The 15,508-nt window shown below is 39.7% G+C and overlaps 2 protein-coding genes across 9 annotated transcripts in view; one reads left to right on the top strand and one right to left on the bottom strand.

Annotated features, from left to right (window-relative positions):
- LOC139980152 (uncharacterized) overlaps window positions 1–15,508 on the bottom strand; it is a 170,397-nt gene that overhangs the window by 29,165 nt on the left and 125,724 nt on the right. The window contains exon 1 of one of the 8 annotated variants that reach the window (XM_071991586.1): window positions 8,440–9,295. The exons of the other annotated variants lie outside the window; for them this stretch is intronic. The gene's annotated coding sequence lies outside the window, so the exon portion shown is untranslated. Of the gene's footprint in view, window positions 1–8,439; window positions 9,296–15,508 lie in introns of those variants that run through there. 8 annotated transcript variants of the gene reach the window in all.
- On the top strand, window positions 10,014–15,456 carry LOC139980146 (uncharacterized). Its single transcript, XM_071991573.1, has 2 exons — window positions 10,014–14,557; window positions 14,723–15,456. The coding sequence occupies exon 1, from the start codon at window positions 10,029–10,031 to the stop codon at window positions 14,013–14,015; it is 3,987 nt and encodes a 1,328-aa protein (XP_071847674.1). The 5' UTR covers window positions 10,014–10,028; the 3' UTR covers window positions 14,016–14,557; window positions 14,723–15,456.

A 15,508-nucleotide genomic window follows, 5' to 3' on the forward strand; every position in this document is an offset into this window, starting at 1 on the left:
GTCCAAATAACATAAACATGTATATTTCCACCCGTGGCGTAACTCCTGTGGACAAATGGTATCCAAGTTCCCGAGAACTTGGAAAGGCTAGAGCTTGAATTTACTGAGGCATCGGCGATTTAGCCGATAGCAGAGGAAAGCATCAGCCAAAGGCGTTCAAGATATGCCAAAATTTGTGTCATTTAATTGGCCAGTTATCTACCAATATGTCATGTGGCAACCCTGACCGAGAGCGAATTTATTGAAATTAGAGGCACTATTTCGCTATAATATGTGACAGCATAACCTATCAAGTTCCAGTGTGCATACCTCAGGCTCTTGAGTCAGTCGTGCGGAAAGAAGGATACGAGATTTGCAGTTGCAGGGGCATATGATTTATGACGAACGTATTCACGCACAGAAAACTATGTCCATTGTCTCGTTTATACTTTCTTTTCCAACGAAAACGTGCCGTCTCAAGAAAGAGAAGAAAAGGGTACCCCTCTTCTAAGTTCTGTGCATCGGTGCAGCGGGGGCCCCCTTTGGTCAGGGGCCCCTGGGCTTGCCCCGTCCGAGCCCATAGGCGTTACACCGCTGAATAAAGCAAATATATCAAATAAAGGAATAGCACAATGCAATTTAGTAAGAATATAGAACTCAACCTTCAAGTATTATTTTAAAGTGTACTAGTGGTACCGCGCGACGCCAGTATAAAGTTTTAAGTAAGTATACTTTTACAATACAGTGTATACACAAAGACTCTCATACAAGTAAAATATCTGTCAGAGCGTGCAGGCTATTTTTTGAACAGCTGTCATTTTATGACCATAGCAGTCGGATTAGGAAACAGCAAGGAGCTTTTTGAGTGATATGTTTGAGGCCAATACTGCAGATTCTTATGTCCAAGATAAGTTGATCTTCACCTCAAATTAAGCCTTGCTTTTTTGGTCTAATTGACTGGAGATGGGTTTGTTTCAGACACAATTTGAAATGATTTTGAAATCTCTTTCAAGTTGGAAGCATTGTGAGGCACAAATAAAACTGTGTGTCACAAAAAGTTATGTACACAGTTGGGTTTGGAATGTGCTGGAAATAAAGTAAATCCCAACTTCATGTGTCGATCTTCGTCATTATTTTGAGAATTGTGTCGATGAAAGGACTTGCAGACCTTGCAGAGACTGAAGACAGCCTAGAGACGGCAGAGTGATGGGCATTTTGTCATGAAGCAGGCTTTCAAATGCCAATTTATTCGTGGAACTTTTTATCATGCCAGGATATTTTATTCTCTTAACCATGTATTTTTGTTCTGACGATCATATTGCCTTAATCGTTTGAACAGAAGACCCTCTTTTAGTATTAGTTTTTTTTTATTTGTAAAGGCTTGGACATACTGTGGGTAAGGTGAAACAAAATACCTGCTGATGGATCAAACAGGAAATGTAATCAATGGCCAGATAATTAAGCAGTAAATAAAGAGTTGCTTTATCTGCGCCATATATTGCCTTTGTTTGGTTTCAAATTATATTTCTTTACATCGCCAGATGAAGTTCTGGCACAGATGTAGCATTTTTTTTTAACTAGTTCAATCTGGATTTATCATAAGATGGGACAGTAATGGATTTCTAAGTAATGGGCCAGATATGGATTTGCCATATATGGGCCAGATATGGATTTCTAATTAATGGGCCAGATATGGATGTGCCATATATAAGCCAGATATGGATTTGCCATATACAGTATGAGCCAAATATTGGTTTCTCAGATATGGATCTGCCAGATATGGATTTGCCATATATTAGCCATATGGATCTGCTATATATGGACCAGATATGTATTTGCCATATATGGGCCAGATATGGATTTGCCATGTATGGGCCAGATATGGATTTGCCATATATGGGCCAGATATGGATTTGCCATACGTAAACCATATATGGATCTGCTATATATGGGCCAGATATGGATTTGCCATATATGGGCCAGATATGGATTTGCAGTGATGAAATAGTGAAAACAATAAACAAGATATGCAGAGATAGTTGTGAATTTTTCTCACATGCAAAGCAAAGGGTAAAGGCAAGAAAAACTGATCCCATCTTTTAAATTCATATTACTGACTTTGAAACTGAAATGTAAGTCCATTAATAGATATCCTATACTGTAGATACTTCAAGTCACACTTTTTTTCATCTCAGGTTTGCTTGATGTATTTTCAAATATAAACCAACTGAAACTTGTATTTAATAAAATAATATATTGTAATTATCGCAAGAAAACAAGTTTTGACAATATGATTTTCAACCGTATTCACAACCATATTTTTTATTCAGACTTGATTGTCCAAATACCTGTGGACTTTGCAAGTTCATGAAAACCTTTCCTTTTTAATACAATATATCCATGGAAATCTATATTAACCAAAAGTCCATCATAGAACATCTCCCGACCAACTTGACCAAGTTTCAGTTTAAGGGGAGTATTGGACACACCCATTCACATAAATCACACATCAAACTTTCCTTCCCTTTACTTCGAAGTGTACTTCTTATTAGTTACCGTCACCCTAGTACATCTTTCAACGCACAAGTTCATGTAGTATTTGTTCCAGTTCTAACAAAATGGGATAAGTGATTTAATGTAGTTACCTGTACACATTGCGCAAAAGACTGCATTAATTTAATTGCCTCTGCCAAAGTTGCTTTCAGCTTCTTCTTCTTTCCGACACCATCACACTTAGTTCCCGCAGGAAACAGAAGTGGAAGTACTTGCAATGCCACTGAAAGCTTCTTCTTGTCTGGAATTTGCAAATAGTTAGCTTCAAACATGCAACGTGAAATGTTATCAACTGTTTAAACTAACTCAAATTGCAGTGTTAATTCAAAACACGGGCAAACACATAGGGTGTCTACAAGATAGTGCAGCACATTAAGCACTGTCACATTGCACTGACACACCTAGCTTCGTGCAAAACTTGGGGGAGGGTATTAAGCTTAAGCTGCTTATAATTTACAGGAGGCTTGGGGTGTATGTAATTAGGGATCACTTAAAGAAGTAAGAGTCGGTCGGTGGATATATTAAAGAGCAAAGGGACGCTGTTAATGTTTATGTGAAAATATCACAAAGGACACCCCCCCCACCCCGTCCCCTAAAGGATGAAACTTAGCGAGACCAAATCGTCATGGCAGCTCACCTTTTTTCACCTTCTCGCCATATCGAAAACTACAACCAAATAAGGTGGCGCTGTTTAACTAAACTTAAACTTGTGCTTACAACCTAAGCTAGTGCTTACAGCCTACGCTACAACCTAAGCTATCCTAATAATAGTCTAGTCTTGGAGCTACATTTTATCCTACTACAGTCAAATTTGTCTTCTCCATGCATCCTCCTAAATCCTTCCATGTGCCTAATCATTTCAGTAAGCCATTCCAGCTGCTCCTCCGAAATAAAACGGTACTTTCCGCTGAAAAAAATTTTGTTTTCCGATGACAAACACCGTTTTGTTTCAGCGGAAAGTAACGTGTGCGAGAGAGTCCCTTACTCAAATTCCATATCTAGTTTTATATCTGGCTATATCTGGATAGATAAAGTTTGATATGGCCATATAAAGCCAGATATATCTTGATATAATTGTAAATCAGATATCCATATAAAGTTTGATATGGCCATATAAAGCCAGATATAACTGGATATAGAGTCAATCCAGATACACATATAAAGTTTTATCTGACCATGTAAAGCCAGATATATATTGATATAATTGTAAGCCAGATATCCATATCAAGTTTGATATGGCCATATAAAGCCAGATATAACTGGATATAGAGTCAATCCAGATAGGCATATCAAGTTTTATCTGGCCTATGGACATAGAGTCTATCCAGATATGCAGATAAAGTTTTATCTGGCCATATTAAGCCAGATATAACTGGATATACATGTAGACTGTATGCTCTTACTTAGTGTATTTTCATAGAGATTTACATTGCCCTATATTGTTGAATTTGTGGTACTGCACACATTTCAATGGTAAAGCACTTACAGTGCACACTAAGTCAAAGGGGGTATAAATTGGCTACTTGATCTATCTGGGTTGCTAGGTAACCACAGGGTCATTGATGGAAAAAGGATGACTCAGAGGGTAATTAAGTGTGAACATGGAGGTAAAAGCATGCAGACCTCCATGGTGTGAGACCTGCTTTTGAACAAAGGACATATTTGTAACGGTTACTCTGTGAGTGAGATAGGAAAGGCAGCTAGTGTACACATGGTAGGAGTAGAAAGCATAAGGAAATTTAATAGAAAGGATAAGAAAAGGTGATGGAGATTCGTAAGATAAAACCTATTGATGTCAAGACATTGGCAAAGAATTCTATAGTGAACTGAACAGTCAGAAGGAAGAAAATTTTTGGAACTGATGCATGGAAACAACATATTTTGGGACTGAACTTCGATACTGAATGGAACATATATCGCCCTCCTGGAACTTATTTACTAAAGCCAGTGGCGTAACGATGAGTCTGGGGGCCCCTGGGTCCAGGGAAGGAAGGGCCCCCTGGCTGCTGCGGAGAATCAACCGATGTGCGCGCAGCGCACATCACGAGCGCGGAGCGCGAAGTCCCAAAGGCGTGGGTCCAGGGCCCGCCTTAGGGCACTGGAAGCTCTGGGGTTCTACAAGCTCTCTGGTGCAATCTAAGCCGTATATATATGGAACATTTCGTGGTGATTTAATCCACTGAGATTTTGGGGAAAATCTGCGTTCATAGACACATTTTTGGTCCGCCTTGTCTGTCATACTGGGAACATAAAAAAATGTGTTGCAAAGCTTGAATACATTAAAGGATCGGTTCAGTTATCATACATGTTTATGTTATATGAAAGACGATAATAAAAGAAACACAATGGTGAAAAAAACTGTTCAAATATCTTTTCCGGTTAAAGAGATATTCAAGTGTAAAGTTTTATCAGATTGTGTAGAAACTGCTGAAATCTGACTAGCTGTGATGTCACATCCTCACATTCCTGCAAAGTCTTTGTTTTTCTCTCTAAATATTTTGTGAGATTTCATGACTTTCAACCAAAAGATATGTCAGGAGATCTCATATTTGTCAAAAGGAAGTATTTGAAATTCAACATCTGAAGAATTTTTGATTATATTATTTTCAAATGTGTTAAAAAATGTAAATAATTTTTAATGAAATATATTCACAAATGTTAAGGAAGTGAGGATGTGACGTCACACCCTCACAGTAAGTCTTTCTACACCAGTCGTTTTCAAAGAAATGTTGATATCTTCAAAGTGTCATATCTCCTTAACAGAGCATGCTATCATGGTAGTTTCTTCACTGTTCTTTTTGTCTTTTTGCGCTCTTTCATACAAAATAGACATTTCAAACACCTGAACCAATCCTTTAAGAGATTGAAAGGATAATAAGACCAATGACCAATGTCCAAATAACATAAACATGTATATTTCCACCCGTGGCGTAACTCCTGTGGACAAATGGTATCCAAGTTCCCGAGAACTTGGAAAGGCTAGAGCTTGAATTTACTGAGGCATCGGCGATTTAGCCGATAGCAGAGGAAAGCATCAGCCAAAGGCGTTCAAGATATGCCAAAATTTGTGTCATTTAATTGGCCAGTTATCTACCAATATGTCATGTGGCAACCCTGACCGAGAGCGAATTTATTGAAATTAGAGGCACTATTTCGCTATAATATGTGACAGCATAACCTATCAAGTTCCAGTGTGCATACCTCAGGCTCTTGAGTCAGTCGTGCGGAAAGAAGGATACGAGATTTGCAGTTGCAGGGGCATATGATTTATGACGAACGTATTCACGCACAGAAAACTATGTCCATTGTCTCGTTTATACTTTCTTTTCCAACGAAAACGTGCCGTCTCAAGAAAGAGAAGAAAAGGGTACCCCTCTTCTAAGTTCTGTGCATCGGTGCAGCGGGGGCCCCCTTTGGTCAGGGGCCCCTGGGCTTGCCCCGTCCGAGCCCATAGGCGTTACACCGCTGAATAAAGCAAATATATCAAATAAAGGAATAGCACAATGCAATTTAGTAAGAATATAGAACTCAACCTTCAAGTATTATTTTAAAGTGTACTAGTGGTACCGCGCGACGCCAGTATAAAGTTTTAAGTAAGTATACTTTTACAATACAGTGTATACACAAAGACTCTCATACAAGTAAAATATCTGTCAGAGCGTGCAGGCTATTTTTTGAACAGCTGTCATTTTATGACCATAGCAGTCGGATTAGGAAACAGCAAGGAGCTTTTTGAGTGATATGTTTGAGGCCAATACTGCAGATTCTTATGTCCAAGATAAGTTGATCTTCACCTCAAATTAAGCCTTGCTTTTTTGGTCTAATTGACTGGAGATGGGTTTGTTTCAGACACAATTTGAAATGATTTTGAAATCTCTTTCAAGTTGGAAGCATTGTGAGGCACAAATAAAACTGTGTGTCACAAAAAGTTATGTACACAGTTGGGTTTGGAATGTGCTGGAAATAAAGTAAATCCCAACTTCATGTGTCGATCTTCGTCATTATTTTGAGAATTGTGTCGATGAAAGGACTTGCAGACCTTGCAGAGACTGAAGACAGCCTAGAGACGGCAGAGTGATGGGCATTTTGTCATGAAGCAGGCTTTCAAATGCCAATTTATTCGTGGAACTTTTTATCATGCCAGGATATTTTATTCTCTTAACCATGTATTTTTGTTCTGACGATCATATTGCCTTAATCGTTTGAACAGAAGACCCTCTTTTAGTATTAGTTTTTTTTTATTTGTAAAGGCTTGGACATACTGTGGGTAAGGTGAAACAAAATACCTGCTGATGGATCAAACAGGAAATGTAATCAATGGCCAGATAATTAAGCAGTAAATAAAGAGTTGCTTTATCTGCGCCATATATTGCCTTTGTTTGGTTTCAAATTATATTTCTTTACATCGCCAGATGAAGTTCTGGCACAGATGTAGCATTTTTTTTTAACTAGTTCAATCTGGATTTATCATAAGATGGGACAGTAATGGATTTCTAAGTAATGGGCCAGATATGGATTTGCCATATATGGGCCAGATATGGATTTCTAATTAATGGGCCAGATATGGATGTGCCATATATAAGCCAGATATGGATTTGCCATATACAGTATGAGCCAAATATTGGTTTCTCAGATATGGATCTGCCAGATATGGATTTGCCATATATTAGCCATATGGATCTGCTATATATGGACCAGATATGTATTTGCCATATATGGGCCAGATATGGATTTGCCATGTATGGGCCAGATATGGATTTGCCATATATGGGCCAGATATGGATTTGCCATACGTAAACCATATATGGATCTGCTATATATGGGCCAGATATGGATTTGCCATATATGGGCCAGATATGGATTTGCCATATATGGGCCAGATATGGATTTGCCATATATGGGCCAGATATGGATTTGCCATATATGGGCCAGATATGGATTTGCCATACGTAAACCATATATGGATCTGCTTTATATGGGCCAGATATGGATTTGCCATATATGGGCCAGATATGGATTTGCCATATAAGGTCCAGATATGGATTTGCCATGTATGGACCATATCTGGTCCAGATAAAAAGTGACCCATATAAAGTTTTATCTGAGGCAGATATGGCCTTTATCTTATATTAAGTTATATCTGCCCAATTCTTGTTATGGCCATGCAGATATAAATTCCATATATGGCACAGATATGGGCCAGATACAAATTGCCATAATTGGGCCATATATGGATTTTGAGTAAGGAGTAACGGTAGCCCAAAAAGTTTAGGTGGACTGCTGTATCGTTGCTAGTAATATTTGAAGGTGCGTCAATTACGAGGGTGCGTCAATTATTAAGCCATTACTATAATAGTAATAAACTAATAATAATAAATTACACTTATATCGCGTTTACAGCGTTTCAAAGCGCTCACTGGAAGTAGTACTAGGCCTACTCAGTACTAGTACTCAGTATTACTATGCCTAGGCTATAGTACTACTACTGACAACTGTACTAGCCTGTGGACACAGATTAAAGTTATTTGACACAAAATCGTGACAGTTTATTAGCCATACATCTCAGGAACGAACTTCGATGGCATAAGGTAAAAGAATCGTGTGGTTATAATTAAATCCATGGCTTCAATTCACGAAATTTTGGAGCACCCTAGTACTTACTAGGCCTAGCTAGTATAAGGCCGAGCCGGACAGCGTAGGCACTTAGTGCTTTAGTATACCAACCGACAGTAGCCTACAATGCACACAACTTTGAACTGATGTTGCCTAGTAACGTTAAGCCTAGTCTACATGACTTCAACGGGTGTACGTTATACCGGCTATCCCCATTGCATGAACGAACGGACGTTGACAGAATGCACCTTTGCAGGATACTAAGCACATTTTATAGCATAATGTAGCACTCACCTTTAAATGTGTTGATGTATTTTGTTAACCCCCATTTCGTACGGGTTTTTTAAACAAAATCGTCCTCGTTTACGTCCATCTTAGTAAGTTAGTGTAGACGTAGTCTAAGGCAGTGGTTGCGCGCCGTAAAGAATGTCAAAAACAAACGTCTTAATTCCACAGGCAATGCGCAAACTCAGCTGTAACTATGGGTATCCTTGTCACTTGATAGCTGATATGATCTGAAGCTGGTTAAATTAACTAGATCAGAGTGACCGCAACGAGAATATCTAATCAAGCCAACCCTTTTCTAATCAAAGCTATTTTGACTAGACTTTCTGGTCGGAAAAATGACTAGGTCGTTTTAAGAGTGCATGTATGATTTAATACACGTATGTATTTGAATTAATACAAGGATATTAATCGTATTAATACGAGGATATATTATGCGGTGTTTGTCATATATATGGCTTTGCCATACACGCAGCGCCGATGCAGCTTTACGGGATCGGAACAGCCGGTGTCATATTCATATATGAAACATTTGCAGTGTTAAGAGATTGCAAAGGATCATGCACTGCAGGTGTAACTATAATTATAATTTAAAGAATTAACACGTAATCCATAAGTCCAAGCGGATCTGTTAATAGGATTATGTTATAGAACGATAATCTGACAACAAATTTAATCTATTACCGAGAAATTTCCAGCTAACATTATGAACAGCTGGTCACTCAAAACGGCTTAAATACGTACAGTAAGCGATATCGGCACCCTGGCGGTATGCCGCCTACTTGCCGCCGGTGGCATCTCGGCCCTCATTCGCCGTCGGCCCGCCGGAGGTAAACCGCTCTTTTACCGAGGGCGGCTTGCCGGCTATCACTGCTGCCGGGCCGAAGGCGGCAGGCCGACGTCGGCAAACCGCGTGTTAGCCGACGTCGGCCCACCGGCGGGTATGAAGCGGTTTGCTGCTGCTGATATGCCGCTGAAATGCCGCAGGTGGCCAGGCGTCGGCTTGCTTGTAAACGCGCTCACACGATGTGTTGTTTGTGTATTGTTACGAAGTGTGCGTCATGTAAAGTTGCAGTGCTACTGCGTGTGTGCGTGTTTGTGCGTGCGTGCGTGAGTATGTGTTTGAAATTTGTTGTTTTCGTTGGTTCTGTCTTTACGTTCATTTACCGTAATTTGAGTTCAGTCGATATCAAGAACGTATTGAAGCAAGAAGTATTTTCCAGTGTTAAACCAAAGATTTTATGTAAGTTGTGTTTTTATTGATATAACGTTGTATATTTGTTGCATACATGATTATTTATTCTGTATGATTTGGATTTATGTACTTATTCTTCAATAATTGACTTATTCATTAATCGATTTCCTGATTGTTTAATTACAAACGTATGTTTCGTTTTTATTTATTTAGTTACCAGATTGACAGACTGACAGATTGACACATTAGCAGATTAACAGATTACCAGATAGTTACCAGATATCAAGCTAATAAACCACGAATCGACTCAACATTTCTTCTGCGTTGAATAATCTTTGGATTACAGGAATACGGAATTAAGAAATCTATATTGATTTACAGTAAATAAAATCTATAATTGAAGATGTCAACGGACGAAGCCCTTACGATGAAGACGCTGTTAATACGGTGCAGGAATAAGAAGGGGACCTTGACTAGAGCAATTAATTCTATTTCTACTCTCATTAGAGAGGACGCAGGAATAGACTCTGTGAAGGAACTCTTAGAGAAAGCGAATACAAATTTAGAAGCAATAGAAGAGGCACATCAAGCTGTGATTGAAAAGCTTGTGGAAGAAGATAAGTTTATTTTGGAAGAAGAATGGATGGCGGACGTAGTCAGCAAGTTCATCGCCGTAAAGATCGAAGTCGAGAGGTATGTAGACCTAAGCAGAAAAGGGCCCGAGAGGATCTCAGAAGCTCCCGAAGGCGACGAGGAACAGAGGTTAACCGACAATGATGATAACGGTATTTTTACTAAGAATAGTAACGTTAGTCATTGTGTTAGCTCTAAGGAAGTTAATGATATTACCGATGGTAATAATAGTAACGTAGACATGAAGAATGGTGAAGGTCTTCCACATTTAAGTTCAAATAGGTATAGTTCTAGTTGTGATTCCAACTATGTATTCGGGTTTAACGAACTCAAATTGGCATTAGAGTTACCGAAGGCTGAGGTATTTGAGTTTAATGGAGACCCCACAGATTATTGGTACTTCATAACCAATTTCGAAGTTAACGTGGCAAGTAAATTGAGCGGTGATGCCGCGCGTTTGCAGTATTTGCTGCAGCTATGTAAAGGTAAAGCGCGTTTCTGCATCGAAAGTTGCGCGCTTCTAGGTGACGAAGGTTACGAAAGCGCGAAGGCAATTTTGAAACGTCAATTTGGTCAACCGCATCTGATTCTGAATTCTTTGATGAGTAAATTGGTTAGTCGCAAATCGATTAAGGCTAATGACGGAGAAAGCTTGTGGAAGCTCATATCCGACATGCAGAGGTGTTACGTTACCTTAACTCAGATGGGGTATGTAAATGACTTAAATTCAACAAGTAACCTTCTTAAGATTCACAGTTTGTTACCTGTTTATCTTCAAACTGGGTGGGCAAATGTCGCCCAAAAGATACATGAGAGTAGAGAACCAGAATTTAATGACCTTCTATCGTATCTGACAGGTCAAGCTGAAATTTCGTCTAACATGTTTGGTAGGAATATAGGCAAGTCGAGTAGCGTAGTGAGTGACGAGAAACCTCGCGTGAAATCTAATTTTATGAGAGGTAGATCTCTTAAGTGTTTTGCCTGTGATGATGATCATAGGATTTTTGACTGTGAGTCGTTCTGCAACATGAGTTACAACCAGAGGCTAGACATTGTTAGGACAAAGAGGTTGTGTTTTAGGTGTCTATTTCCTGGTCATTCGGTGGCTAAATGTAGAAGGGATACCGTTTGCACTTTTTGTCAGTCTAACAAACACAATGATCTACTTCATCCTCCACCCAATCAAGAGAATATCTCTGTTATGGCAAACACTGCTGTTTGTGGTAGTAACGTTTTCTTGAGAATTCTGCCGGTTACAGTGACCGGTAACAATGGTAATCGGGTGCATACCCTGGCTATTTTGGACAGTGGGTCAGACACTACTCTGTGTTCAGAATCCCTAAGGAAGAAGTTAGGTGTTAAGGGAAAACCGACGTCTTACACGTCTTCGACGGTTAACGGAGTCGGTTCAACATTTGATATTACCGTTAGAGGGGAGAATGAAAGTAATGATTTGTCAATAACTGCTCTTTCTGTTCCAAAACTACCCAATAGTGATGATAGTGTCCCCTCTGCTCGTGACCTCAACCGGTGGCAACATTTGAAACTTATTCCCTGGGGGGATATCTCAAGATACAACCTTGAGCTACTAATAGGGGCGGATGTTCCCGAGGCATTTTGGGTTATGGATGAGAGGCGTGGTGGAACGGGGGATCCGTATGGAGTAAAGACACCCCTTGGTTGGTCTGTTATGGGTCCTACAGGTTTCAGTGGTCGTAGCGATAGAAAGAACATCCATCGTATATCTTGTTGCTCGAATGGAGAGATCTTAAGTTTACTTAAAAGTTCTTGGTCTGTAGACGATGCGAGTATTGGTGAAGGTGATTCTGTCCAAGACAAGAGAGCCAAAGGTATATTAGAATCTACTGCCTCACTTACTAGTGAAGGTCACTACCAGATAGGACTTCTGTGGAAGGAAGATTACCATTACTTGCCTTCCAATAAACCGTTAGCTGAATCACGTCTAAGAAACATAAAACGTAAGCTATTAAGAGACAATGTAATGCGTCAAAAGTATACAGAAACCGTAGAAGGTTACATTGCGAAAGGTTATGCCGAACGGGTTCAAGGTGAAGGTAAGGCTGGTAATGTTTGGTATCTGCCTCACCATCCAGTTGTTCATCCCCACAAAGACAAGGTCAGAGTAGTCTATGATTGTGCAGCGAAGTGGAGGGATACTTCATTAAACTCGTGTTTATTGAAAGGCCCAGACACGATAAACAGTCTCGTGGGTGTTCTCCACAGATTTAGGCAGCAGCGAATTGCACTAGTTGCTGACGTAGAGGCAATGTTTCACCAAGTGCAGGTGATAAGCGAAGACCGCGATGTCTTCAGGTTCTTGTGGTGGCCTGGCGGTAATCTAGAAAGTGAACCGCTTGAATATAGAATGACGGTGCATCTCTTTGGTGCCACGTCAAGTCCAGCTTGCGCCGGCTATGCGTTACAGCGCACGGCCAGGGACAACGAGTTACATAATCAGGACATTGTAGGTAAGAAAGCCATTCAGTTCATAAGGAACAACTTTTATGTAGACGATCTTCTGGCTTCAGTCGATGATCCAACTGTTGCAATAGAAGTTGTGGAACGCATTAGAAGTATTTTAAGTAAGGGCGGCTTTAGACTCACGAAGTGGGTTAGTAACGATCGTGCCGTTCTCCAAAGCATCCCAGAGTCCGAAAGAGCTCCAAATTTACGTAATAGCCTGGAGACTCTTCCAACTGAGCGAACACTGGGAGTGAGTTGGAATGCCGAAAATGACAATTTCCTCTTCAACGTGTCGTTGCCCGACAAACCCTTTACAAGGCGAGGGTTATTGTCAATATCAAGCTCGATCTTTGACCCATTGGGTTTTGCTGCTCCCTTTGTTGTCATTGCACGGTGCCTCTTACAAGATATTTGTCGCAAAGGGTCTGATTGGGACAAACCCTTGACGGACGAAGAACTTGTGACATGGAAGAAGTGGCTTCAAAATGTTCCTCTTCTTTCATCTATACAGATCCCTCGTTGGCTACAGTTAGATAACGCACAGCGCGTCCAGCTTCACGTGTTTTGTGACGCATCTCAGAGAGGATATGCTGCAGTGGCATATCTCCGCGTGATAGGTGCTGACAGTGAAGCAAGCTGCTCATTCATTCAAGGAAAGGCCAAAGTCAGCCCAATGAAGCCCGTGTCTATTCCTAGGCTCGAGTTAATGGGCGCGGTTCTTGCAGTGACGTTGTACACGTCGATCAAACAAGAGATTAGGTTTGATCTCGATGATGTTATATTTTGGACGGACTCAGTGATTGTCCTTGGGTACATTCGCAACGAGGATAAGCGGTTTAAAACCTTCGTTGCGAACCGAGTGTCCAAGATTCATGATTTGTCCTCTCCAAATCAATGGAGACATGTAGGCTCCAAAGAAAACCCAGCCGATGATGGCTCGAGGGGTACGTATGATTTAGGAACGTGGCTCTCCGGCCCAAGTTTCCTTTCGAAGAAAGAAAGCGCATGGCCTTCACTGAAACATGATGATATTGATTTGTCTGGAGACACAGAAATAGGAAAGTCTGTTGTCCTTAATGTAACTACTTTAGTTAATGATAATTTTTCTGAGCAGTTAATCTCCAGGTTTTCATCGTGGACCAAGTTAGTCAAGGTGTTAGCTTGGGTCTTTCGCTTTGTTAATAAGTGTAGAGGTTCATTGGCAGCAAGTGGCATAAATCTGTCTGTATCAGAAATCGAAGCGAGTGAAACTACCATAATTTCGTGGGTTTAAATCGGCGTTTAAATCCTGGCAGCGTGACCAGCGATTATTTAAACTCAATCCCATTCTTCTTGGAAATGTACTTAAAGCGGGGGGTCGTCTCGACAATGCTGATTTGGGAGAGTAAGAAGCGTTGAGGTTAAGGTTCGTAATAAAATACTCAAAAGACCGATTACGAAATTGTGTATTGTAAAGAGAATGTCTGATTAGTCTCATTGTTGATTTTTCTTTGAATATATATATTACTTTGTCTCAGTGTACTAAATTGTTTGATTGGTTGTAAATGTGTGTGAAATCCATATGATTTAACAGGGGGGAGTGTAAACGCGCTCACACGATGTGTTGTTTGTGTATTGTTACGAAGTGTGCGTCATGTAAAGTTGCAGTGCTACTGCGTGTGTGCGTGTTTGTGCGTGCGTGCGTGAGTATGTGTTTGAAATTTGTTGTTTTCGTTGGTTCTGTCTTTACGTTCATTTACCGTAATTTGAGTTCAGTCGATATCAAGAACGTATTGAAGCAAGAAGTATTTTCCAGTGTTAAACCAAAGATTTTATGTAAGTTGTGTTTTTATTGATATAACGTTGTATATTTGTTGCATACATGATTATTTATTCTGTATGATTTGGATTTATGTATTTATTCTTCAATAATTGACTTATTCATTAATCGATTTCCTGATTGTTTAATTACAAACGTATGTTTCGTTTTTATTCATTTAGTTACCAGATTGACAGACTGACAGATTGACACATTAGCAGATTAACAGATTACCAGATAGTTACCAGATATCAAGCTAATAAACCACGAATCGACTCAACATTTCTTCTGCGTTGAATAATCTTTGGATTACAGGAATACGGAATTAAGAAATCTATATTGATTTACATTGCTGGCTGGGCAATGTGTATTCAACTTGCATTGTATTGCCTTTATAAACATGTGTCCTTAAAACGTTGCAGGGATAGCAATGTGCCTTAAATCAGGTAGCTAGTAACATAGTTTACTAGTTTACATGATAAACTCGAGCTCATGCCTCAATCCAGCTAACAGTGTGATATTGACACACAAGAACTGTTCTATTCACTGGAAACCTTCCCAACATTAAAGCTTTGCAAGTTTCCTTCAGTTGAAAATTTTTTAAATTTCCTTTAACATGCATAGTTGGTGGTTTTTCTACATCGTCTAATTTGTTCAAATTTATGTTACATCTTTTCACTTCCATTATGACACATTGCATTATTTTATTATGGGACTCAGAAAAACCTAGCACTTTCGGACAAGGAATTTCCTATTTTTGCAAAAATTCCTAAGCGCTCAAGTGACTGTAGGTCACCCTGTGACGTAGATGTGCAGAGTCGTTTGAGGAAAACCTTCGAACCAGCTATTCACTTCAGCACTTACATTATGCCTGTACAACACTGTCATATATATACTGTTAGTATCAAAATGCCAATGATTTATGTTGTACACTTTTTAGAACCGAAGGTTTAGTTTCTTTGTGTTTC

This window comes from Apostichopus japonicus, chromosome 14 (genome assembly GCF_037975245.1).
Source record: "Apostichopus japonicus isolate 1M-3 chromosome 14, ASM3797524v1, whole genome shotgun sequence".
In the NCBI taxonomy this organism is placed as follows: Eukaryota; Metazoa; Echinodermata; class Holothuroidea; order Aspidochirotida; family Stichopodidae; genus Apostichopus; species Apostichopus japonicus.